General features: G+C 48.1%; 2 protein-coding genes and 1 long non-coding RNA gene across 4 annotated transcripts; 2 read left to right on the forward strand and 1 right to left on the reverse strand.

The window, feature by feature from the left end:
* Positions 1–2653: 2653 nt before the first annotated feature.
* On the forward strand, positions 2654–5933 carry LOC101273120 (early lactation protein-like). 2 transcript variants are annotated; one of them, XM_049700085.1, is made up of 4 exons: positions 2654–2933; positions 3018–3181; positions 5061–5276; positions 5784–5933. In XM_049700085.1, exons 1-4 carry the CDS (start codon positions 2896–2898, stop codon positions 5804–5806), a joined length of 441 nt encoding a protein of 146 aa, XP_049556042.1. In that variant the 5' UTR covers positions 2654–2895; the 3' UTR covers positions 5807–5933. The 2 variants fall into 2 exon arrangements, with proteins under 2 accessions (XP_049556042.1, XP_049556041.1); XM_049700084.1 differs by having other exon boundaries at positions 5061–5933.
* Positions 5934–7194: 1261 nt separating this feature from the next.
* LOC125961548 (uncharacterized) lies at positions 7195–8790 on the forward strand. Its single transcript, XR_007472424.1, has 2 exons — positions 7195–8357; positions 8518–8790. It is a non-coding gene; the product is annotated as an uncharacterized LOC125961548 (long non-coding RNA).
* A 1235-nt stretch (positions 8791–10025) lies between these two features.
* PIGT (phosphatidylinositol glycan anchor biosynthesis class T) lies at positions 10026–21732 on the reverse strand. The gene is made up of 12 exons (XM_004272902.3): positions 21502–21732; positions 20772–20949; positions 18984–19111; positions 18581–18681; positions 18340–18426; positions 17727–17814; positions 17541–17638; positions 17273–17438; positions 16386–16586; positions 11557–11722; positions 11357–11440; positions 10026–10697 (listed from the first exon to the last, which is right to left on the reverse strand). The coding sequence occupies exons 1-12, from the start codon at positions 21686–21688 to the stop codon at positions 10445–10447; spliced, it is 1737 nt and encodes a 578-aa protein (XP_004272950.1). The 5' UTR covers positions 21689–21732; the 3' UTR covers positions 10026–10444.
* Between the last annotated feature and the right edge of the window lie 863 nt (positions 21733–22595).

The raw sequence follows: 22595 nt of genomic DNA on the forward strand, positions 1-22595 counted from the left end.
CTTGTAAATGATCTACAGTTCTTTGGACCCTTGGGGATGGAGACCGCTCACTTCATGAAGTGTTAGTTGGTGTCACCTGAACTGTCTTCTTTAATCATTTTAGACAAGGGAAATGCCTGCTTTCCCTTTGGGGTCTGGGGCTTCCCTGAGGTCAGCTGTGCAGGCAGTATATACCTGCATGCCTGACCACAGTAAAAACCCAAGACTCCCAGACAGAAGTGAGCTCCCCTTGTTGGCAACACCTCGGATGTGTTGGGCTGAAGGAATCAAGCAGAAGCTTGTGCCTGTGTTCCTCTAGCTTCACCCCATGCACTTTCCCCCTTTGGTGATTCTACTCTGCATCCATTTGATATAAACTCAAGTATAACACCTTTGTGTCCCGTGAGTCCTTTTATGAATTAAACCTGAGTGTGGTCTTGTGAACTCCAAACACAAGTAGTCTTGCTGCAGCAGAAAATAGTTGAGGCACCCCCATTACGTTAGACCTTATTCAGCCCTTATTCTTTCCACCCATTCCACCTGTCTCCTACAGATGTTTTCTCCCCCTCTTTCTTGCTTAATTGCACTCTGAAAACGACTGCCCTCTAGCTAAGGTTGCACCATGCGCCTGATGTTTACTTCTCCATGACAACACTCCCGAACACTCCTCTCCCTCGTGAGCATTCTTCATTCCGAAAAGGTCACGGAACGATAGATAATCTCGAGGACCACCAGAACCTATTCTGGAACCACGTGACGCCAGCCCTAATGATCTCAATGTCTCCAGGAGGAAAGAAGGATGCAAACTACATCAGCCCTGATCCTTATCTACAGCCCTATTTTCCACCCTGAAACTGTAAGACCCTTTTCTACTTCCCAGGAAGCGGGGCACAGCCTTGAGTGTGTTAGCCTGCTGTGGCCCCCTTTGCCTGGCAAAGTAATAAAGCTACTCCTTTCTACTCCTCCAAAGCTCTGTCTCCGGGTTTCTATTCTGTACTGGTGAAGAGAGGCCGGGTTTTCGGCAAGTTTCCGTTGTTATCTCCAAGTAGAAACTATATCCATAGAAGGTAAATAACTTGCCTGAGGTCACACAGATAGTGAACAGCAAAGCTGGAATTTGAATTCCTCTGTCTCCAATGGTGAGGTTTTTAACAACTACTGAAGCACAAGTGAAGATAATCTAACATAACTGATGTCTCATATAGAAAACTCAATAATTGGAAAAGAAACATTATTTCAAGATGTAATACAAGGAAATTTCCCTTACAAAAATCTGTAGGTTGGAAAAAGCATTCCATGTTCCAGTACAAAAAAAAAATGATGCAGAATGATACCAAAATACGTTATCTCAAGGATAAGCAAAGAGGTCTTCAAGCTTTCAGGTAGGAAAAAAGTCACCCCTAAGGGAGAAAAACATTCAGGCCACTTCATAGCGACACTCCATGGCAGAATTCAGTGGAACCAGGTCCACAATTGTTCTGGGAAAAGAAAGTCTCATCCAGGATTTTTTATCCCATCAAATTGTCCTTGAAATATAAAGGCAATATGCAAAAATTCAGAGAAAAAAATACCTGTAAACCCTTTGTTTTTTAGAATTATTATTTTTTTATCTACCTAACAAAATGTTTATGAGGATAACCTGAAGTAAAGATACTTATTTCATGTGGTGGAATTTCACCGTCCACTCTGGTAGCCACTAGCCACACGTGGCTACTGAGCACAGGAAATCGGAATAGCATGAATCAGGGTAGGATGCGCCTCAAGTGCAAAATACACTCAGATTCCAAAGACTTGGTACGAAGAAAAGTAAAATATCATATTAATCTGTATTACATGCTGATTATATGTTGAAATTATACTATTTTGGATCTATTGAGTTAAATAAACTATTATTAAAACTAGTTTTACTTCTTTCTTTTTAATCTTTAAAATGCTGCTGCTAAAAAAAAAGCTGCTAATTCCTTGGCAGTCCAGTGGTTAAGACTCAGTGCTTTCACTGCCGTGGGCCCGGGTTCAATCCCTGGTTGGGGAATTAAGAACCCACAAGCTGGGACTTCCCTGGTGGCGCAGTGGTTAAGAATCCGCCTGCCAATGCAGGGGACATGAGTTTGAGCCCTGGTCCAGGAGGATCCCACATGCTGCGGAACAACTATGCTCGTACGCCACAACTACTGAGCCTGTGCTCTAGAGCCCGCGAGCCACAACTACTGAGCCTGTGTGTGACAACTACTGAAGCCTGTGTGCCTAGAGCCCGTGCTCCGCAACAAGAGAAGTTATCACAATGAGAAGCCCGCGCACTGTAACGAAGAGTAGCCCCTGCTCACCACAACTAGAGAAAGCCCACGCACAGCAACGAAGACCCATCGCAGCCAAAAATAAATGAATAAGTGAAACTTATAACAACAACAACAAAGATCCCACAGGCTATGCAGTGTGGGAAAAAAAATGCTGCTACTAGAAAATTTAAAATTCTCTTGCGGCCTGCATTATATTTCTGCTGCACAGCACTATGGTAGAATCTGTGGGGAGTGATTTTGCCTTTTGTTTATGCTATTCAGTATAGCTTGATCTTTTAAAAATAAATATGATGATTTCTATGAAACAATACACTCATTATCCCAAAATTAAATAAATAAGCCAATGAACAAAGAGCTATGTTCTCTCTCCTGGGATGTTGAGACACTAGCTGGGAGGCTCTGGATAGGAACCAATAATAACAGAATGGAGAATAGCTGTGTGCTGAGCCTTTAGGGACCATGTGGTCTAGCCCACCTGTTTTACAGATAGGGAAACCGAGGCCCCCAAAGGTCACTTTTCAGTCCAAGGTCACAGAGACTCGAGTCTGCAGTACATGAGGCTGGGGACTGCGTTCCGGATGCTACAGAAGCACCGTCTTAGGGGACTTGCTCAATAGCCATGAAGAGCCCATCCAAGGCCAGTGGCACAGCCTCCAGGTAAGAAGTCCAGTTCTTCCAGCCCACACCCCTTGCCCAGGGTGCTTCCTATTCCAAGTAATGGAAAGCGAGTACTTCCCTCAGCCCTGGGGAAGAGGACCCCTTCTCCTTCAGCTGCAGATATAAGTTCCTGCCTCCTAGCCTCAGCCCAGAACAAGCAGCTACTCACACCATGAAGCTCAGCCGCCTCCTTGCCCTTTGCCTCACCCTCTGCCTGGTGGGCTTGGCCAGCTCAGGAAAGACCTCAGGTGAGCTGAGGGGTTGGGAAAAGGGTCCCTGAGATCATAGCCTATGGGGTGGGAGGATGTTGGATCCAAGAGGCCACCTGGTCACTTCCCCCTCAGGAGGAAACCAGGGCCTAGGTATGGGAAGGGGCTCCCATGGGGTCACCATCTGGTCTCAGGAAAATGTGGGACCAGACCTCCCCGGTGTCTATGTGACATCTTCACCAAATTCTAATTTTTCTTAAAAAGCAATACACATGTTTGTGTTAAAGACAAACCATATGTAAATGTATGAAGTTTAAAAAGTGGGTCCCCTGTTTTACATAGCACCAACAATCCTGCTCTCCAGAATCCTACTCCCTAGAATTCTTAAGCAAGAAAATAATGTTCATACTGCTTTGAAAATGAGGCCAGATTCTCAGACTTGGCTGCACACTGAAATCCCCTGAGGGGTCTCTGGGTCCCACACTCAGAAATTCTGATTTGATTGGTCTGGGATGAAGCCTGGGCATTGGGACATTTTTTTAAAGTTCCCCAAGAGATCCTAATATTCTAACCAAGATTGAGAACTGCTGCCTAACAGAAGGTCTCGAATTCCCTTCCTAGAATGGCCTCTTCCCTATTCTGGGTTAAGTTTCTCCCAGTATATTCAGCATGGTCAGTGTCATACGCAGTGAAGAGTCACAAAATGGTTCGGTAGAGGTGAGTTGACCCACGTGCTTATTTGTGTGAGGGATGCTGTCCTTATTAGGGAAAGTGTAATTATCAAAGTGGAGTTTGTTGCATCCCATAAAAAGTCCTGAGTGTCCAAGGCTAATGGTTGAGGGAGGGTGTGTGTGAGGGTTTGATAAATTCCTTTGTGTGATAACTGGACCTAGATGTAGTGAGGAGTTAAAATAACAAGTGATTCAGTCAAAGAGGCCAGTTTCCTTATTTGCTGATTACTTATGGATATTTAAGTTTAATGTAAATATCTTTTTCCTAGTTATAAAAAATGATACTTGTTCATTGGCATTCAAATGATACTAAAAAGAATTTTTAGGGAATTCCCTGGTAGTCCAGTGGTTAGGACTTGGCATTTTCACTGCCACGGGCCCGGGTTCCGTCCCTGATCAGGGAAGTAAGATCCGCAAGCCACGTGGCGCAGCCAAAAAAAAAATTTTTTTTAGAAGATAAAAATCCCTTCAAATTCTACCACCCAGAGATAACTACTCTAAATATACTCGTGAACAACTTTCATGTCATCATTCTACCGGTTTATACATATATTTTACATCCGCAGATCATACCAGATCTCCTATTTTGTAATTTGGTTTTTTTATTCAACAAAAGTTATGGACCTCTCCCCATGCTGATGTGTATAGATCAACACTATGCTTTTGTTTTTCGGCCACGCTGTGCAGCATGCGGCATTTAACTTCCCCAGTACCCCTGCAGTGGAGGTCAGAGTCTTAACCACTGGACCACCAAGGAAGTCCCAACACTATGCTTTTTAGTGACTGCATAATGGCCCATGGACCCCCTGTTAGTGAACATTTACATATTTTCCAAATTATAATTCTTTGCAATTATAAACAAATCTACAACAAACATCTTGATGTCAAGTTATGAGAGGCTATAGGACATAGCACTTGGGATTTGAAATTGGATCTGGCTTTGAATCCCAAGCCTCTCTCAACTTACAGGTCTTATGATTTTGGGGAAATTACCAAACCTCTCCGAGCCTCAGTTTCTTCATTTGTGAAGTGGGGACAGTAATATCCTCTCCATTATGTTAAATAATGGCAAGTATAGCAAACACCTAGGAGGGTACTTGGTGTAGAATAAATGCTGGGGGAAAAATACTCATCAGTTCTTTAAAAGGGCACATAAGTGACAATCCTGTTCTTCCTCTACCTTGCAGCCAATCTTCAGCAAGAGGCTTCCCAGGAGTTGCTCCGAACTCCCCCTGCCCTCTGCCAGCTCCCCGCAGTGAGGGGCCCTTGCAAAGCCTCTTTGCACCGATACTTCTACAACTCTACGTCCATTGAGTGTGAGCCCTTTACCTATGGTGGTTGTCAGGGCAATGCCAACAATTTTGAGACCACAGAGATCTGTGTGAGGGTCTGCAAACCCCCTGGTGAGTCCTCTGATGGAAACATGAGTAGTAATGGAGGTGACAGCATGCTGGGCATGTGAAGGGAGGTGGTGTTGGCGAGGATGCTGGCAGTGATTCAGATGATCATGTAAATATGGAAGTTGGTGATGATGGGAATAATGGGAATAAGAGATGGGTCACCGTGGGCTGGTGATGGTGGTAATGAGGTGTAGACAGTAAGGCTGCGGTGGGTGGTGGCATGGATAGTAAAGATGAAAGGAAGCTTGGTTATTGCAGTAAGCCCTTTTAAAATACATGGTGGGGCTGGTAAAGGTGAAGATGGCAATGTAACTTTCACAGGGGGGATCCTGTTGACAGAGGTGATGAACGTGATTGTAGCACTGATCACGGTGGGAGGTGACAGAAATGAGGAGGCCCCCAGGTTGGTGGGTGTTGAAGGGGTTGGGTAAGGAGTCCAGCTTGATGGCTCTGGCTCTAGGTCGCCAACAGGTCAGCCAAATAGGGAGCTGGCTGTCATCTCCCTTACAGAGACCAAGGTCAAGAGCAGCTGAAGGTGATACCTGCACGTTCCCAGGCCTTGACCGAAAGCTGGCTCGGCTGCCATTCCTGCGCAGAGGCCCTGCTCTGAGCCCATCCTGTAACCCTCCGGGACCGAGTCAATAAAGTGTTCAAAGTTGATGTGACCTGAAGCCTTCCTACAAGGGCCCTGGGCCTGTCCTCCAAAACTGCTCATAGCCACAGGGGCAATCAAACCTGCATCACCCCCACCCCTAACCTCCTTCAGACCCGCATTGCCCTGTGTCCCCAGAATGAAGATGAGGACAGAGGACACAAGTTCCCCTATCGCCAGGGGTCCTCATGCAAGCCAGACTGAATGGAAATTTGGGGACCTTGAGTGTCTGTCCCTAGATCCTGGCCTGCTGCTCTTTCCTGCCCGGGGCTGCAGGATGAGCCAGAAGGTTCTTCCTGTCCAGCAGGAACCATGGCCTGGAGGAGTGTGGAGAGGGGTGGAAATTCAGGGAATCTTGGCCAGCTAGGGTGGCACTCCCCTCTCCACCCAGAGGGATACTGGAAAAATGAAATTTATACATATTTTTAAAATTGTGGTAAAATACATACAACATGAAATTTACCATTTTAACCATTTCTAAGTGTACAACTTAGTGGCATTATGTATAATGCTGTTGTGCTAACATGACCACCACCCACCTCCAGAACTTTTTCATCTTCCCAAACTGAAACTTGTACCCATTAAAAATTAACTCCTCTTCCCCCTCCCTGCAATCCTTGGACACCACAGCTCTAATTTCCGTCTCTGTGAGTTTGCTCTAGGAACCTCATCGAAGTGGAATCACACAGTATTTGTCCTTTCGTGACTGGCTCGTTTCACCTAGCATCATCCATGTTGTAGCCTGTATCAAAATTTCCTTCCTTTTTTGGTTTTTGTTCTTTTTGTTTGTTTTTGTTTTGTTTTCGCTGCTCCGCACAGCATGAGGGATCTTAGTTCCCCAACCAGGGACTGAACCTGTGCCCCCTGCAGTGGAAGCACGGAGTCCTAACCACTGGACCGCCAGGGAATTCCCAAAAGTTCTTTCCTTTTAAAGACTAAATAATATTCCACTCTTATATACATTTTTGAAAACCAGACAGGTCTGCCTGACCACCATGCCCACCACCCCCTGTAACTGTCTCCTCCTGTCCTGCGTCTAATCTAACCACTTCCTCTTGCTGAAAGGGAAACTGCTGGGCTTCCCTGGTGGCTCAGTGGTTGAGAGTCCGCCTGCCGATGCAGGGGACGTGGGTTCGTGCCCCAGTCCGGGAAGATCCCACATGCCGCAGAGCGGCTGGGCCCGTGAGCCATGGCCACTGAGCCTGCGCGTCCGGAGCCTGTGGCAACGGGAGAGGCCACAACAGTGAGAGGCCCGTGTACCGCAAAAAAAAAAAAAAAAAGAAAGAAAGGGAAACTGTTGCCCAAAGTCAAAGAGCAATACTAGAAGCCAGAACCTGGAATCCCTAGGCTAGATCCCTGTCCTGGTGATGTCACTGGTACCCTTGGTGTGCCCTTCCCACCTCCATCCCCTTCAGATATCCTATTGCCCAGGAGCCAATCTAGATCATGTGAAATCACATCAGGAAGGACATGCTGAGTAGCCAGCCTTGCCCCAGGCTCAAAGTGGAAACCCAAAGTTGAATGGACCGGGACTTCCCTGGTGGTCCAGTGGTTAAGACTTCGCCTTCCAATGCAGGGGGTGCAGGTTTGATCCCTGGTCTGGGAGCTAATATCCCACATGTCTCACGGCCAAAAAACCAAAACATAAAACAGAAGCAGTACTGTAACAAATTCAATAAAGACTAAAAAAAAAAAAAAAAAGGTCCACATCAAAAAAAAAATCTTAAAAAAAAAAAGTTGAATGGACCCTTGGGCTTTATCAAAGGCCTGAAATACTTAAATTAAATAGACATGAGTACATATATATTTGAGACAAAGGGCATGCTTTTCTCTTTATTTCCCCACTCTCTTTCGTGTTGTGAACTGTTACCAGAGACTGAGCTCTGGAAGATAAGCGTGAGGGTAGCCTTAACGACATGCCAGGCATTGTTCCAGACACTGCAGCTACAAAAGACAAATCCTGGCCCTTATAGAGAGTAATCGTTAATAAACAAGTAAGACACACAGCACTTTAGATGGTGGTGAGGGCTACAGAGGAAAACAAGATAGGCAAGTGGTGAGCTGGTAGCTGGAGCAGCAATTTAAAATCGGGTTGGCCAGGAAGACCTCATGAATAACTTGATGGTGGAGGTGGTGGAGAGGAGTTGGTTTCTGCATTTATTTTGAAGGGAGAGCAAACAGATTTGTTGACAGAGCACAATGGGGAATGAAAAGAAGGATCAAGGATGAGTCAAGGTTTCTGGCCTGACAACTGGAATGATGAGAGCTGCCATTAGCAAAGATGAGCTGACGACGGGTGAGCATGTTTGGGGTGGGGGTGGAGATTATCAGAAGTTTGGTTTTGGGGATATTGAATTTGAGATGCCTTTAGACATCCAAGTGGAGATGGCAAGTAGGCAGCTGGGTAAATGAATCTGGAATTCAGGGAGGCGGTCTAGACTAAAGATATGGGGTGCTGTCTGTACACAGATTACATAAGACATGGTAGTGGAGGGCATTTCTAGGTGCTGACTTGGCTGGGGGAATAAAAGGCAGCTAGGCCACAACTCTGTGCTCTTCTGACTTGGCAGACACCCTGCTGCATGCAGGCAGCCAAGACCACTTCCCTTATCTGCCCACCTGCATTCTTATCTCACCTACACCCTGCGTATTTACTGCTTGGAAGTAAACGAGTAAAAGCATCTTGACCCAGTTGCTTTTGCCCATGGTCTGGACTAGCTCACTCACATCACCTCCCTTCCTAGACACACACACACACACACACACACACACACACACACACACACACACACACACACACACACACACACACACACACACACACACACACACACACACACACACACACACACACACACACACAACGTCGTTTGTATGTTCTAGAGGCTCTTGGAAAACCTTCAAAGGTAACCTGAACAGCCCCATCTATGTTAGCTGTACAGACATGACCAATCCTACTGTGTTAAAGACTGCACTCATACTTGTGGGGTTTCTAGAAAGCCCCTCACTCTACCCATCCCTATCTCTAGACCCCAGACCCCAAGCCAGAATAGCCCACACCCATTCATACATTTACGTCTGTTGACTGAGCACTTACAACTTGTCCTGAGTGCAGTCAGGTCCAGATGGAGGACAGCCCCTGTGCCTCCAGGAAGCTCCTAGTCTAATGGAAGTTAAAGGACAGTAACAGCCAGGGTGATAAGAAACATGAAAGCTAAGTCCAAGGAGGGGAGGGGCACACAGCAGCTCGGTGTATCAGGGAAGAATTCCTGGAGGAAGGAACATCTCACCTGGTTTTGTAAGTCAGAGTGAACCTAGCAGTTGAGGGGGGCATTTGGTTGGTGGAGCAGGGCATTCTGTTTGATGGGCAATCCACCAAACCACTATGATGGGAGAACTGGGGGAGGGAGGGGCAGACCACAAGTAGCTTATACAGTTGATGCCAAGTGTGTAAGAAGAAGAGACAGATGATGGGGGCAGGGCAGACATCTGCCTAAGGACTTGTTTTACAGGAATCCAGGGTTATACAACCAGGAGAGGTAGGCAGGGGTGGGCTTCAAAGCCTGTGGGTGGTCTAAGGACCACCTGCAACAGAAGCTCCAGAGGAGCCTGATAAAAACATAAAAACTCGAAGTCTAGGCTACACCCAGAACGACTGAATTCACAGGGTCTGGACCCCAGGAATCTGCACTATTTCACAAGAGCCCCAGATGATTCTAATACACAGTCTGGTTGGAAAACCACCACACAGAGTTCTTCTGTCGCTCCAGCCCTACCCTTGGTGATGGGGACTGGTTCTCAGGGCTCCTAAAAGGCGCAGGATGATTCATTTTCATGGTCATGGAAATGTTGATGTAAAACACTCCCAGCCAAACCCAGGGAGTTCTGGGAATTACAGTCAGACATGGTGGGCGGGGAGGGAAGCAGGAGACGAGAAGGAATTTCTGGCAGGGGTGGGAGGAGGTAGGGGAATTTTATTTGGTTGGTTGGTTGTTTCTTTGGTGGGGAGGAGGGGATGGGGTAGGAGGTCCTGTTCAGGCACCCAGCAAACACGCCCTAGTCCCCAGCTCTTCCCAGGCCTCAGGGACAGGAGGCAAAGAACCAAGGAAATAGGCACTTTTTATTCCACACCCAGTGAACTCCACCTACCGCACGATACGAATTCCTCAGCACATCCTATTATCCAGGCCACCGTATAACAGAACTTTCTGCAGTGATGGAAACATCTGTCCTCGCTGCCCAGTACTGCAGCTGCTGATCACTTTTGGTTACCGAGCACTTGAAATGGGGCTAGTACGGCTGAGGAAGTACACTTTCAATTTCAATTAATTTCAATTCAAACACACATCTGGCTAGTGGCTACTGTCCTGAGAGCGCCACTTGAGGCCCTGGCCCAATCCAGGGGTCAGCCTGGTTCAAAAACTGCCTCGGGGGAGGGCACGCGGCAGAAGCAGCCCTGGGGGTCAGTCACCACCCACCTCGGAGAGGAGCAGCAGCCCAGCTGTGAGGAGGGCGCGCCTCAGAGCGGGGGGACGCCTCGGGCGCGCCGGATGAGGTTGGCCAGCCGCCTGGCCAGGCCGCCCTTGCTGGGCTCCTCAATCTGGAAGGTTCGGGTGAGGAGGTTGTAGAAGGAGCCGTAGCACACGGCCACCACTGTGCACGTGAGGCAGATGACGTTGTAGGGCATGCTGAAGTCCGGCGTGGGCAGGCTCACCAGCAGTGGCTCCGTGTAGAGCCGCACGAAGTAGCTGGAGCTGTCGGAGGCTGGGAAGCTGGGGGTTGGGAGGGAGAGGTGAGGCTGGACCGGCTGCTACCCGCGCCGTCTCGCCACCCCCTCCTCGGACCGCACTGGGCCAGTCTTGGCAGTAAGGGTTTTCAAAGCCTTCTTAGCCTCAAAGCCTTTTAAAGCTCAACACAGAAATCTGATCACAGGAGAGCAGCTCCGGTGCTGAGGGAGAGGGAAGGGGCCCTGCCTCCACTTGGCTGCCTTTTCCTTAGCCTTCTGGTCTCAGCCTAAAGGCCATCTCCTCAAAGCAGCCTTCCTGAATGACCCACCAGACTACTCCCCAGTGACCTAGCAGCTCCCCTCTAGACTGAGCACAGGAAGGGCAGGGGCAAGTCTGTTTTGTTTACTGTGGTACACATGGTGCTCTCTGAAGTACCTGGCATCTGATAAGCGCTCAATTAAATATTTGTTAAGGGAAATAATGAGTAAACTTGGGCTATACATACTGCGCTTCTCACCTATTGATTCTCCTAGAAGCTCTTTAGGATCATTCCATAAAGGCTGTACAAATATTAGAGACCACTAGGGTTTTAATTAGGACTGAGGGAACCTACTCATTACTTTGGAAGAGGCAGCATCTAGCCCCAGCCCAGCCCGCAGGAACCCGATCCTCTGTGCTGGTGTCACGGCTGAGGTCACACTTACAGGGTGCTGAAGAGGGGACTCTCTTCCCAGTCCACGGGTTGGGCGGCCACCTCGCTGGGCACGAGGGCACTGAGGACAGATGGGCTGCAGAGAAGCAGACAGATATTCTGTGAGCCGTGTTCCTCACAGCTCCTCCATCAAGGGTAAGTGGCAGAGAGGGTGGGTCAGGAGGGTGGGGGCAGCAGGTCGGGGGAGCCCACCTGACGTAGAAGCCGTGGTTGGGGTCCGGGGTGTACTCGGTCCACTTAAGCAGTGCCCGCTCAAACTGGATGGAGACCTTGGTGACCGAGCTGGCCGGTAGCTGAATCAGCATCTCCAGGAGGTGGGGCTGCATCCGGTCCTGGGCAGGCTGGTAGTGGATGTAACCTGGGGGAGAGGTAGGGGCCACCCATAGCTCTTTTTTTGTTAGTTAATTAGTTAGTTAGTTAGTTATGGCTGCATTGGGTCTGTGTTGCTGTGCGCAGGCTTTCTCTAGTTGCAGCGAGCGGGGGCTACTCTTCATTGCGGTGCGTGGCCTTCTCATTGAGGTGGCTTCTCTTGTTGCGGAGCACGGGCTCTAGGCACGTGGGCTTCAGTAGTTGTGGCTCGTGGGCTCTACAGCGCAGGCTCAGTAGTTGTGGCGCACGGGCTTAGCTGCTCCACGGCATGTGGGATCTTCCCGGACCAGGGCTCGAACCTGTGTCCCCTGCATTGGCAGGTGGATTCTTAACCACTGCGCCACCAGGGAAATCCCACCCATAGCTCTTTCCTGGGCTCAGACTACCTGCACCTCTCATCCCTACCTATCAAGGCCTTGGGGCCTGGATCGGGGTGCCCAGAAGGAGGGCTTTGGATCACAGAAGCCAGGCAGGCTCACAGGAGGGAGGAGGATCGCAGAAAAGGGAAAAGGTGTTTCCAGGGCAGCCGCCATCCCAGGACATGTTCAACCTAATCCATCTTCACATCATGAAAACTGGGCCACCAGACATCAGGTGCCTCACGTGATGCGAAAGGCAGTCCACAGAACCACCTGGGAAGTTTTCTTGCCAAAAATATAAGACCTGAATCTAATCAAATTTCTAAATCTAACCACTGATACTCAAGAATACACAAGGGACAGGAACATGTTAAACACGGGCAAATCCAGAATGCAGAACATCCTATACAACAAATGACCCAGTTTTGCCAACAAATAAATTAAAAAAAAAAAAAAAAGCCTGGGAACTGTTTTATAGGTTAAAGGAGATTTAAGAGTACCACACTAATCAAGACGTGAATAACAAGGGAAATGGGGTGAGGGGGAGTGTATACGGGAGCCCTGTACTTTCTGCTCAACTTCTCTATAAACCTAAAACCTAAAAGTCTATTACCTTAAAAAAGAGAGAGAGAGAAACTTAAGAGCATATCAAGCAAATGTAATGTGACGAGGTTACTTTGGTCCAACAAACCAACTATAAAATTATTTTCAAGAACACTGGGGAAGCAGGAGTGACAATGATAAATTATGTATTTGTGTACTTTAGTATTTAGAGGTGAATTGATACAATGTCTAGAATTTAAGATACTCCAGCAGAAACATAACCAAACCAAAAAATAAATAAATAAAGGGAGAGATGAAACAAAAATGATGGGAAGCTGTGGAACAGAATAGAGAGCTCAGAAATGAACCCACACTTACATGGGCAATTAATCTATGACAAAGGAAGCAAGGATATACAATGAGGAAAAGACAGCCCCTTCAATAAATGGTATTGGTAAAACTAGATAGCTACATGCAAAAGAATCAAACTGGACTACTTTCTCACACCATATACAAAAAAACCCCTCAAAATGGATTAAAGATTTAAATGTAAAACCTGAAATGATAAAACTTCTAGAAGAAAACACAGACAGTATGTTCTTTGACCTGGCAATATTTTGGGGGGTATGTCTCCTCAGGCAAGGAAAACAAAAGCAAAAATAAACAAATGAGGTTACATTAAATTAAAAAGCTTTTGCACAGCAAAGGAAACTATCAACAAAATGAAAAGACAGCCTACTGAATGGGAAAGGTATTTGCAAACGATATATCCGATACAGGGTTAATATGCAAACTATACAAAGAACACATACAACTCAACGTAAAAAAAAAACCCCAAAATTACAAACTGGGCAGAGGACCTGAACAGACATTTTTCCAAAGAAGGCATACAGATGGCCAACAGGCACACAAAAAAATGTTCAACATCACTGATCATCAGGGAAATGCAAATCAAAACCACAATGAGATTATCACCTCACACCTGTCAGAATGGCTGTCATCAAAAAGACAGCAAACAGGGACTTCCCTGGTGGCACAGTCGTTATGAATCCACCTGCCAATGCAGGGGACATGGGTTCGAGCCCTGGTCTGGGAAGATCCCACGTGCTGTGGAACAACTAAGCCCGTGCACCACAACTACTGAGCCTGTGCTCTAGAGCCCACGAGCCACAACTACTGAGCCCAGGTACCACAACTACTGAAGCCTGTGACCCACAACAACTGAGACCGCAAGCCACAACTACTGAGCCCGTGAGCCACAGCTACTGAAGCCCATGTGCCTAGAGCCCATGCTCCGCAACAAGAGAAGCCACCGCAATGAGAAGCCCGCGCACTGCAATGAAGAGTAGCCCCCACTTACCACAACTAGAGAAAAGCCCGTGTGCAGCCACAAAGACCCAACGCAGACAAAAAAAAAAAAAAAAAAAGACAACAAATGACAAGTGTTGGTGAGTATGTGGAGAAAAGGGAACCCCAGTGCACTGCATTGGGAACGTAAATTGGTGTAGCCACTATGGAAAACAGCAGGGAGAGTCCTCAAAAAATTAAAAATAGAACTACCATACAATCCAGCAATTCCACTCATGGGTATTTATCTGAAGAAAATGAAAACATTAATTCAAAAAGATATATGCACCCCAACGTTTACTGAAACATTATTCACAATAGCCAAGATATGGAAACAACATACGTGCCCATCGATAGACAAATGGATAAAGAAGATGTGGTACATATAAACAATGGAATATTAGCCATAAAAAAGAAGCAAATCTCGACATTTGCAACAACATGGAAGGACCTAGAGGATCTTATGCTAAGTGAGATAAATCAGACAAAGACAAATACTGCATGATATCACTTATATGTGGACTCTAAAAAATAAAAACAAATGAACGAACATAACCAAACAGAAACAGTCAGAGATACAGAGAACAAACAGGTGGTTGCCAGAGGCTGGGGGGGTGGGGGGCGAGGAGAGAAATAGGTGAGGGAGAGTAAGAGGTACAAATTTTCAGTTGCAAAATAAATGAATCACAGGTATGAAATGCACAGTGTGGGGAATATAGTCAATAACTACGTATAATATTTGTATGGTGACAGATGGTAACTAGACTTATCATGACGGTCATTTTGAAATGTACAGAAACACTGAATCACTATGTTATGCACCAGGAACTAACATAGTGTTATAGGTCAATTATACTTCAAAAATAAACAAAAAAGGGGACTTCCCTGGTGGTCCAGTGGCTAAGGCTCCGCGCTCCCAATGCAGGGGGCCCGGGTTCCATCCCTGGTCAGGGAACTAGACCCCACATGCCGCAACTAAGAGTTCGCATGCCGCAACTAAAGATCCTGCATGCCGCAATGAAGATCCCGCACACGGCAACAAAGATCCCGCGTGCCGCAACTAAGACCCACTGCAGCCAAATAAATAAATAAATAAATTTAAAAAATAAAGAAATAAATGAACTCATAGAAAAAGAGATCAGATTTGTGGTTACTAGAGGTGAGGGGTAGGCGGAAGGGGAATTGGATGAAGGCAGTCAAAAGGCACAATCTTCGAGTTCTAAGATAAGAATTAGGAATGTCATGTACCACGTGGTAAATATAATAGGCACTGTTGTACATTATGTATGAAAGCTGTTATGAGTAAATCCTAAGAGTCCTCATCACAAGGAAAAAACAATTTTTTTTCTATTTCTTTAATTCTGTATCTGTACAAGATGGTGGGTGTTCACTAAACTTACTGTGGTCATCATTTCATGACAGATGTAAGTTAAATGAGTATGCTGAACACCTTGAACTTATAATGTGCTATATGTCAATTATATCTCAATAAAACTGGAAGAAAGACATCAACAACAACAACAAACAAAAAACAGTATATGAAGCTGGAGACTGCTGAGGCTGGATAATGGGTACATGGGGGTTCATTACACTATTCCATTTGGGTATGCGTTTGAAATTTTCCAGAGCGAACGGTTAAAAAAACAAAAGAAACCAAAAAACCGAAAACCCTACAAAATACATTGGTAGGATGTTCGAAGTAGGGATTTTGAAGGTGGTACGGATAGTGGGGCTGAAAATAAGTAAAACTATTAACCACAGGCTTGAAAATATGGGAAACAACAGAGGGGTTTAGAGAAGATTGTAAGTCTAGCTGTTTGGGATGTGCTGTAACCTCTTCCTAGGAAGTCATCTTCTGTATTACTAGTCTCCCTCCACTCCAAATGAAAACAAGTGCTTTTGTGCTATGCCTGGCATCTCTTAGAAAGCACTCAGTAAATATTAACTCCTCCTTAGAAAAATAATAGAAAATAAAAACAAATTTTAAAAATCACACCTCTTTACCCCACCCGAGGAAGCAAAACCATCTATTCCAGCTGTTATCTTCTTTGTTTCCAGTACTCTGTTTTTCTTGCTAATCCATTCTCCACCTGAAAGAGCCTATGAATCATCAGAAAACAAAAACATGTGCCCAGAGCACCAGGAAGCAAATGAAAAAGATATGGAAACTCCTGCCCTTGTCAAGTCCTATTAAGAGTCACCAGAACTATGTGGTTTAACTCTTTTGGCTTTATAAATACTTCCAGATCTGGCATTGGTGAGGTTACCCTTTCCATTTCTCAAACTATTCCTAACTCGTGATGCCTGTGTAGACTGCCGAGGCACTTCCGGAATGACGCTGAGAACTGAGGCTTTGGGGACCTGGAGGGGAGGTGGGGGGCTGGGTCGGGAGTCGGCACTTACTTGGTTTGTTCTCCTTGCCCTTGGAGGTGATGGTGAGGGTGTGCACGTACAGCCGCAGGTACCAGGGCACAGTGTCCAGCAACAGCACGGGGAAGGCCCGGTATGGGTGGGTGTTATACAGCAGCGTGCTCAGCTCCCCGTTGTGCAGCCCATAGCCGCTCACGTACCGCTGGGCGTACAGGAAGGGCGTGGGTGGGGCCTCTGTTCAGAGAAAAGTCAACAGTTAGCCACTCCTTTAAAAAAAAAAAAAAAAAAAAGCATCATTCCCCACCTTCACTCCCTGGGCCAGGTTCAGAGTCTCAAAGCCAGGGAGGGGAGGGGGTAATGCTTTGCCATCAGAACTGGGAAACCTGCATTCTGGAACCATCCCTGGCTTCCCCAACCCACAGCAATGATAACAGAATTACTAATATTTACTAAGTACTTATACAGGCCGAGCTCTGTGCCCCTTCCAACCCAAACCAAGTGCTCCTCACGATATTTCACATTTTTCCTTGGTAACACTGAACATAATCACAATTGTTTGATGCCTGCTTCAACTATCAGATGTTAATGTTGCTCGAAAGCAGGGTACTTCTGTCTTCAAAAAAAATTTTGTTGACTGAATGAATGAATGCATGATTGACCTCCATGTTTTCCATTAATTACCTCACCTGATCCGCTAGGTATTACTGTCCCCGCTTTCAAGACGAGGCAGTAAGGTTAGGAACCTGCCAAGGGCACAGAGCTTAGAAGAGGTGGAGTTAGAATCAGGACGTCTGACTCAAGAGTTCTGGGTCTAAACACAAGCCTGTTGCCTCGCGGTGTAGAGGCAGGACTGTGAGTCTCCCCCACGAGCTGAACCCTCTGTAGCCTATGGGGGCTGCGGCCGCCCACCTCCCACCCACCATTCCCTGGGGGTCTCTTCCACTTGAGCTGGAGGTTGAGGCTGCGCGAGCTGTTGATCACGGCCGTGTCCAGCAGGTCGTAGACGGCATAGGTCTTCCGGGTGCCCAGGACGACGTCCTGGTACGTGGTGAGCGGGGGCGGGTACACCTCCAATGTCTCATTGTCCTGGGTACACAACGGCAGGGCTGAGAAGCGAGCGGAGGGGCAGGCTGGCCTTGGGGGCTGGGGGGGGGCGATGTGTGTGGCTGGAGGCCTTAGTCTTAGTACCTGGCTATAGTTGGTGACGTCCACATACACTCGGCTCTCTGAAGCCAGGGGGCAGGGCTCTGTGAGGGTTCGGGAGAACATCCGAAAGAGGGACCAGTCTGAGGAGCAGAGAGAGGGGTTGAGCAGGGGCGGGACTAGGCCTGCTCCACGTAGATGGGGTGGGGCTGGCAGTGGTGGGCAGCTTACCTTGCTTCCCCTGCCCCGTGACGAAGGCATCAAATACAACGGAAAGGGTCTGCCTCAGCTCCCAGGAGATGCTGGCACAGCGTGCATCCTACCACGAGGGCCAGAAGGCAGCAGTGAGGACCTGCCACTGCCCCAGCCGCACAGCCCCAGGGACTACTACCCGGACTCAGTCCCTTGTCCACCCTGTACCTCCCCATCCATCAATTTGCTACCACCCGCTACCGAGCACTTGCCCTCGTGCCGGCAGCTTAACGCGCATCACTGGGATGAACCATCGCCAACAACCAGAGGAACTGACACTACTATTATTCTCATTTGACAGACGAGAAAACCAGGGAACTAAAATGACTCACTCAAGGTCAAGTCAGCTGGTGAGTGGCTGAGCTAGCAGCTGCACCCACACGGCTATCACTCTTAACCACGGCGAAGACTGAGTGAATGCTTGCCAGGCAACCACTCGGTTTCCTTGGTGTGTGGCCAGTGCCCTGACTCATCATCATCACATCTCCCACTGACTACTGGCTCAGCCCTCGGTAGACACTGGGCTGTGCTTTACCTGCACCTTCTCTCAGAGCCCCTGGATGGCCCCCATCACCTGTTCCCCGTGACTTACTCTGCAAACAGGGCGGATATGCACTGCCTGGGAGTGGTAGCTCGTGTGAAACAGGCGATCGGCCTTCAGCAGCACAGAGAGGCCTGCCTGGAGGAGGTGGCAAGAGAGAAAATGTCAGTGTCCCACACGGCAGGGCACCCAGGCATGGGGCCGAGGTTATCTGTCAGGCAGTGAGGGGGCATCTGCCGACTCCATCCACTCTCTGGGGCTCCCACCTACATTGAGGCCCCTCTGGCCTCACCTTGGAACTGCAGGGCAAGAGCTTCTTCCACGGGGTGAGGTTCTCAGTGCAGACGACCTCCCGAGGCAGCACCGCATAGCGCAGGAAGGAGTGATCTGTGCCTGAGAGATGGAAGCCTGTCTGGGGAGGCTCTCGGGGCACCCCTCCTCAGGACCCACACATACTCTCTAGTACCACTGCCCTAACAGTGTCAGCTCAGGGGGAAGCGGGGAGGACACCCTCCTCCCTTTGGGAGAAGGCAATGCGGAGACAGCAGAGTCTTGGGAAACCTTCCTCTGGGGCCTGCACACCCAGGGGATTTATGACCTGGCCCCGCTGAGGAAGAAGGAAGCAGAGGGGAAAGGAGGCAAAGGCTTGGGTAGGAGGAACAGGAAGAAGGAAGGGGCCGTGGAGGCTGTCTCACCATTGGCCAGCCCCAGGGGTTTGAAGGAGGCGCTGGGCGTGACTGTGTTGGTGGAGTCAATGAAGTTGAGAGAGGCACAGAAGATCCCCGAGAGGACGTTACTGAGCTCCTTCCAGGACTTATCCACACTAAACGGAGACACAAACCCACTCACTGTCCCAGGGCTGCATCTGCTTCCTCACTCCCCTCTGGATACCCCTGCATCCCCAGAGGCCTCTGCTTGGGTGGTTCCTCCTCCCGCCTAGTAATGCCCTCCTAACTCCTCTCTGCTCCCCTTCGAAGAGGTTCCCTCCTCCAGGAAGCCTTGCCGCCCTCCTCAACCACAGCCTCCTCCTGGGCTGCTGCAGTTCTGACCATCCGAGCCTCTCACCAGGGTTCTCCTGGGAAATGGCTGGGTGGCAACAGCATCTCGTCCTAAGCATCTTTTCTCCTCAACTAGGCTGTGAGCAACCTGAGGACAGGGAGCAAGTCTGGGTCACCCACGTACCTCCCACAATGCTATGCAAAACGCCCCACATGCCAGAGGCTGAGATCAGCTCACTGATCCAACCTGAGGTGTGCTCAGCTGGGCAAAACGACATACTTCCCTGTGAAAACCCTGGGTGAGTCCTGGTTCTACGCTCAGGGTTGGGAAGTCTTACATCTACAGAGGCTCACTGAGCAAGGGAAAACAAGCATTCTAGGACCCCACAGAAACATCAAATTAAATTAGACTTTTTTCTTAGAGAAATACCAAAACAGATTTGCTCTTTATACTAATAACAGAATAAAACTAGAATTCTGAACATCACCTCCATATTATAGGTAATTATGAGGGGAGACAGTGACAGCAGAGCAGTTGGGACAAAAGGCAAAGAAGCCAGGGTTCAGACAAGAGAGGAAGCCTTGGCTACTGTGGGGTTTGCTCCTCATTTGACATCACCTTATAGCTGTCCTGGGGGTTTTCAATAGTCCTCTGTTCAGAGCTTTCCAATTGCTCCAATCCTTAGGCCTCAAATAAAGATTGCAAACTGGAAGCCTGAAAGCTCTACCCAAAACCATAGCCATGTTTCATTTGACGTGCACAACATTAACCCATGTGGCATTTCTTAAATTTTTTAATTACTTGCTGATACTTAAACTTGCCAATTTTCACATTAAAATCCAGATTGCTGGTAACTCGTTAAAAATGAGAGTATCTGACGACCCTAGGCCCCTATTCCCACGTGGCAACAATCCATAGGATTGAGTGGCAGCTGTCCTCCCAAGCTCTGCCACAGTCCTCATCACTCCCTATTCTGACTCCAATTTTTTTTTTTTTAATCATACACGTGCTACTGATTTCCCACAGTCGGATTAAGAGGATACTGTGGTCCAACCACAGTACCTAACCACCTCCCTCTGCCCCGCAAATAAAAGCAATTTTTCTAATACAGAGATCTGGTGTCTTGTAGGCCAATTCTAGCCCACATATATTTTGTTTGGCCCTTGTGGCATTTTGTTATTATTATGTGAATGAATGTCTTTTAAAAGGCTGTCCAGTTTGCCACAGCTTCCTACTGCCTTACATCTAAGTAAGCTTCACATATTTGTTATCTGCATCTGTAGATATACACATACGCTACCTCAGGTCTGGAAGTATTAGGGGAAGGAAGTATATTCAGCGCCACTACGTCATAATATTTCTTACTTCCAACGCCATATTTACCCCCATGGAACTGCTGCCCCCAAGGGCAGTAGCAGGAGGACACCACCTGCCCTGCCATGTTCCCAGCACAGCCTGCCACAGGCCTCAAGGTGGGCACTCACTCAGTGATGGTGTCTTGGAACCAGGCCCACAGCTCTGCACCTGATGGGGCCTGCAAGAAGGGTGTCCCCCAGTATCGAGTCCTCCAGAAGCCTTGGGTTAAGGACAGGTGCAGCTCCCGTAGAGAATACTTGGAGATCAACTGCCCCAGTGCTTTGGGGAAGAGCCTATAATGAGATACTGGAGAAGGAGGTGCAGGTGAGTGATGATCCTGGAGGGAGGGTTCTCAGCCACCCCAAAGAGACAATACACCCCAGTTCTGGGGTCAGAGGAATCTAGATTCCTGACCAGACTCAGTCACTTACAAGCGATGTGATCTTGGACAGGTGCCTTACCTCTCTATACCTCCAATTTCTTCCTTGTAACCATTCACAGAACTTATCACCGTGCCCAGCACCCACGATAAGCCGTAACCGTCAATAGCATCATCATCAGTGTTGTCAACAGAGGGTTTTAACTAAATGTTTAGAGTGGCAGCCTGGAGCTGCGGAGAGAGCACTGGACTAGAAGTCAGGAAGAGTCACTGCTCCTCTCCGGGGATCAGTTTCTTCACTGGTATAACGGGATTCTTCAAAAACTATCCCATCCTTCTACAAGGACCATCTTTGTCAGGCCCCAAGCCCAGGGACCAGAACCTCACCCAGGGATCAGTCCTCGCCCCCAAGGCTAGCCTCCACCCCACTCCCAGCAGGTGCCACAGATATCTTTCTCCCGTCAGTGTCCTCTTCTCACCTTCTTCCCGCTGCAGCTCCGAATCCCAGCGCGTGCGGAACTGGAATGTGGCGGCTACGTCCCCAGAAGGCAGCGGAGTGATGACGAGCTCCTCCCGCAGGCTGTCGCGTGGGGGCTCCGTCTGGCCCCAGACGCCCGGCCCGAGAAGCAACAGCACCAGCAGAGAAAGCGGCGCTGCCGCCGCCATAGCTGCGGCTGTTTCCGCCTCCCAATGGCCCCGCCCCCGCGAAAGGCCGGCTTCCAATAGGAAGAGCGTCTGAGAAGCGACTTCCGGTGCCGTCCCGGAAGCCGGGGTGCGGCTACCACAGCGACTGCCAGGATAGGCCTTTGAAAGGCTGCTGGGTGTAAAGGGGCGCTGATAGGGCACAAAGGGCAGTGGGCACGTGGCGTGGCTGGGACCTGGATTGAGGACCCCCCTTCCCCACGACAAAGTTCTTAATAATACCGACCGCCATTGTGCCTCCGTGATGGTTGAAGAAACAGACTGAAAAATTATTACTTCTGCAAGGTCACACTGCGGGGCTCCTGTCTCCCTGAGCTTCGTGTCTCTATTTGCCCTGTCCTAAGCCTAGCCAAGAACTTTACTGCAAAACCCTCAAATAACTCACCCTTTTATTATGAAAAATTTCAAACATACAACAAAGTTGAAAGGATGAATACCTGTTAAAATGAACATCTGTATCCCCATCACCCAGATTCCACTATTAACATGTTACTGCACTTGTTTTTATCACATATCAGCTTCTATCTTCCCCAATTCATCTTATGTTTTGATGCATTTCAAAGAAATTTCAGACATAAGAACACTTCCCCTTAAATAGTTCAGCATGCATATCATTAACTAGAGTTCCACAGTTGTTTACATTTTTCTTTTGGTGTAAAATTTACAAACAATGAAATGCTCAACTCTGAGGTGCACATTCATTGAGTTCAACGAATGGATACACCTGTGTAACTCTTCAAGATATGTTTGGAAAATCCCTGAAAGTTGGCTAATGCCCCTTGCCAGGCAATGTCTGTGACCCCTGCCTTCCAGATGCAACCACTGTTCTGATTTTTCTCCAGAAAATGGATTAATCTGTTCTAGAGCTTCG

Source organism: Orcinus orca, chromosome 16 (assembly GCF_937001465.1).
Source record: "Orcinus orca chromosome 16, mOrcOrc1.1, whole genome shotgun sequence".
In the NCBI taxonomy this organism is placed as follows: domain Eukaryota; kingdom Metazoa; phylum Chordata; class Mammalia; order Artiodactyla; family Delphinidae; genus Orcinus; species Orcinus orca.

Bases quoted from the DNA above. Each gene is read 5' to 3' on its own strand.
- LOC101273120 (XM_049700084.1), top strand. From the start codon at position 2,896: ATGAAGAGCCCATCCAAGGCCAGTGGCACAGCCTCCAG. The intron at 2,934-3,017 runs GTAAGAAGTCCA...TACTTCCCTCAG, and splicing joins GCCAGTGGCACAGCCTCCAG to CCCTGGGGAAGAGGACCCCT. The intron at 3,182-5,060 runs GTGAGCTGAGGG...TCTACCTTGCAG, and splicing joins CAGCTCAGGAAAGACCTCAG to CCAATCTTCAGCAAGAGGCT.
- PIGT (XM_004272902.3), bottom strand. From the start codon at position 21,688: ATGGCGGCGGCAGCGCCGCTTTCTCTGCTGGTGCTGTTGCTTCTCGGG. The intron at 17,815-18,339 runs GTAAGTCACGGG...CCCTCGTGGTAG, and splicing joins ATATCCGCCCTGTTTGCAGA to GATGCACGCTGTGCCAGCAT. The intron at 11,723-16,385 runs GTAAGTGCCGAC...CCTCTCCCCCAG, and splicing joins GGGCAAGGAGAACAAACCAA to GTTACATCCACTACCAGCCT.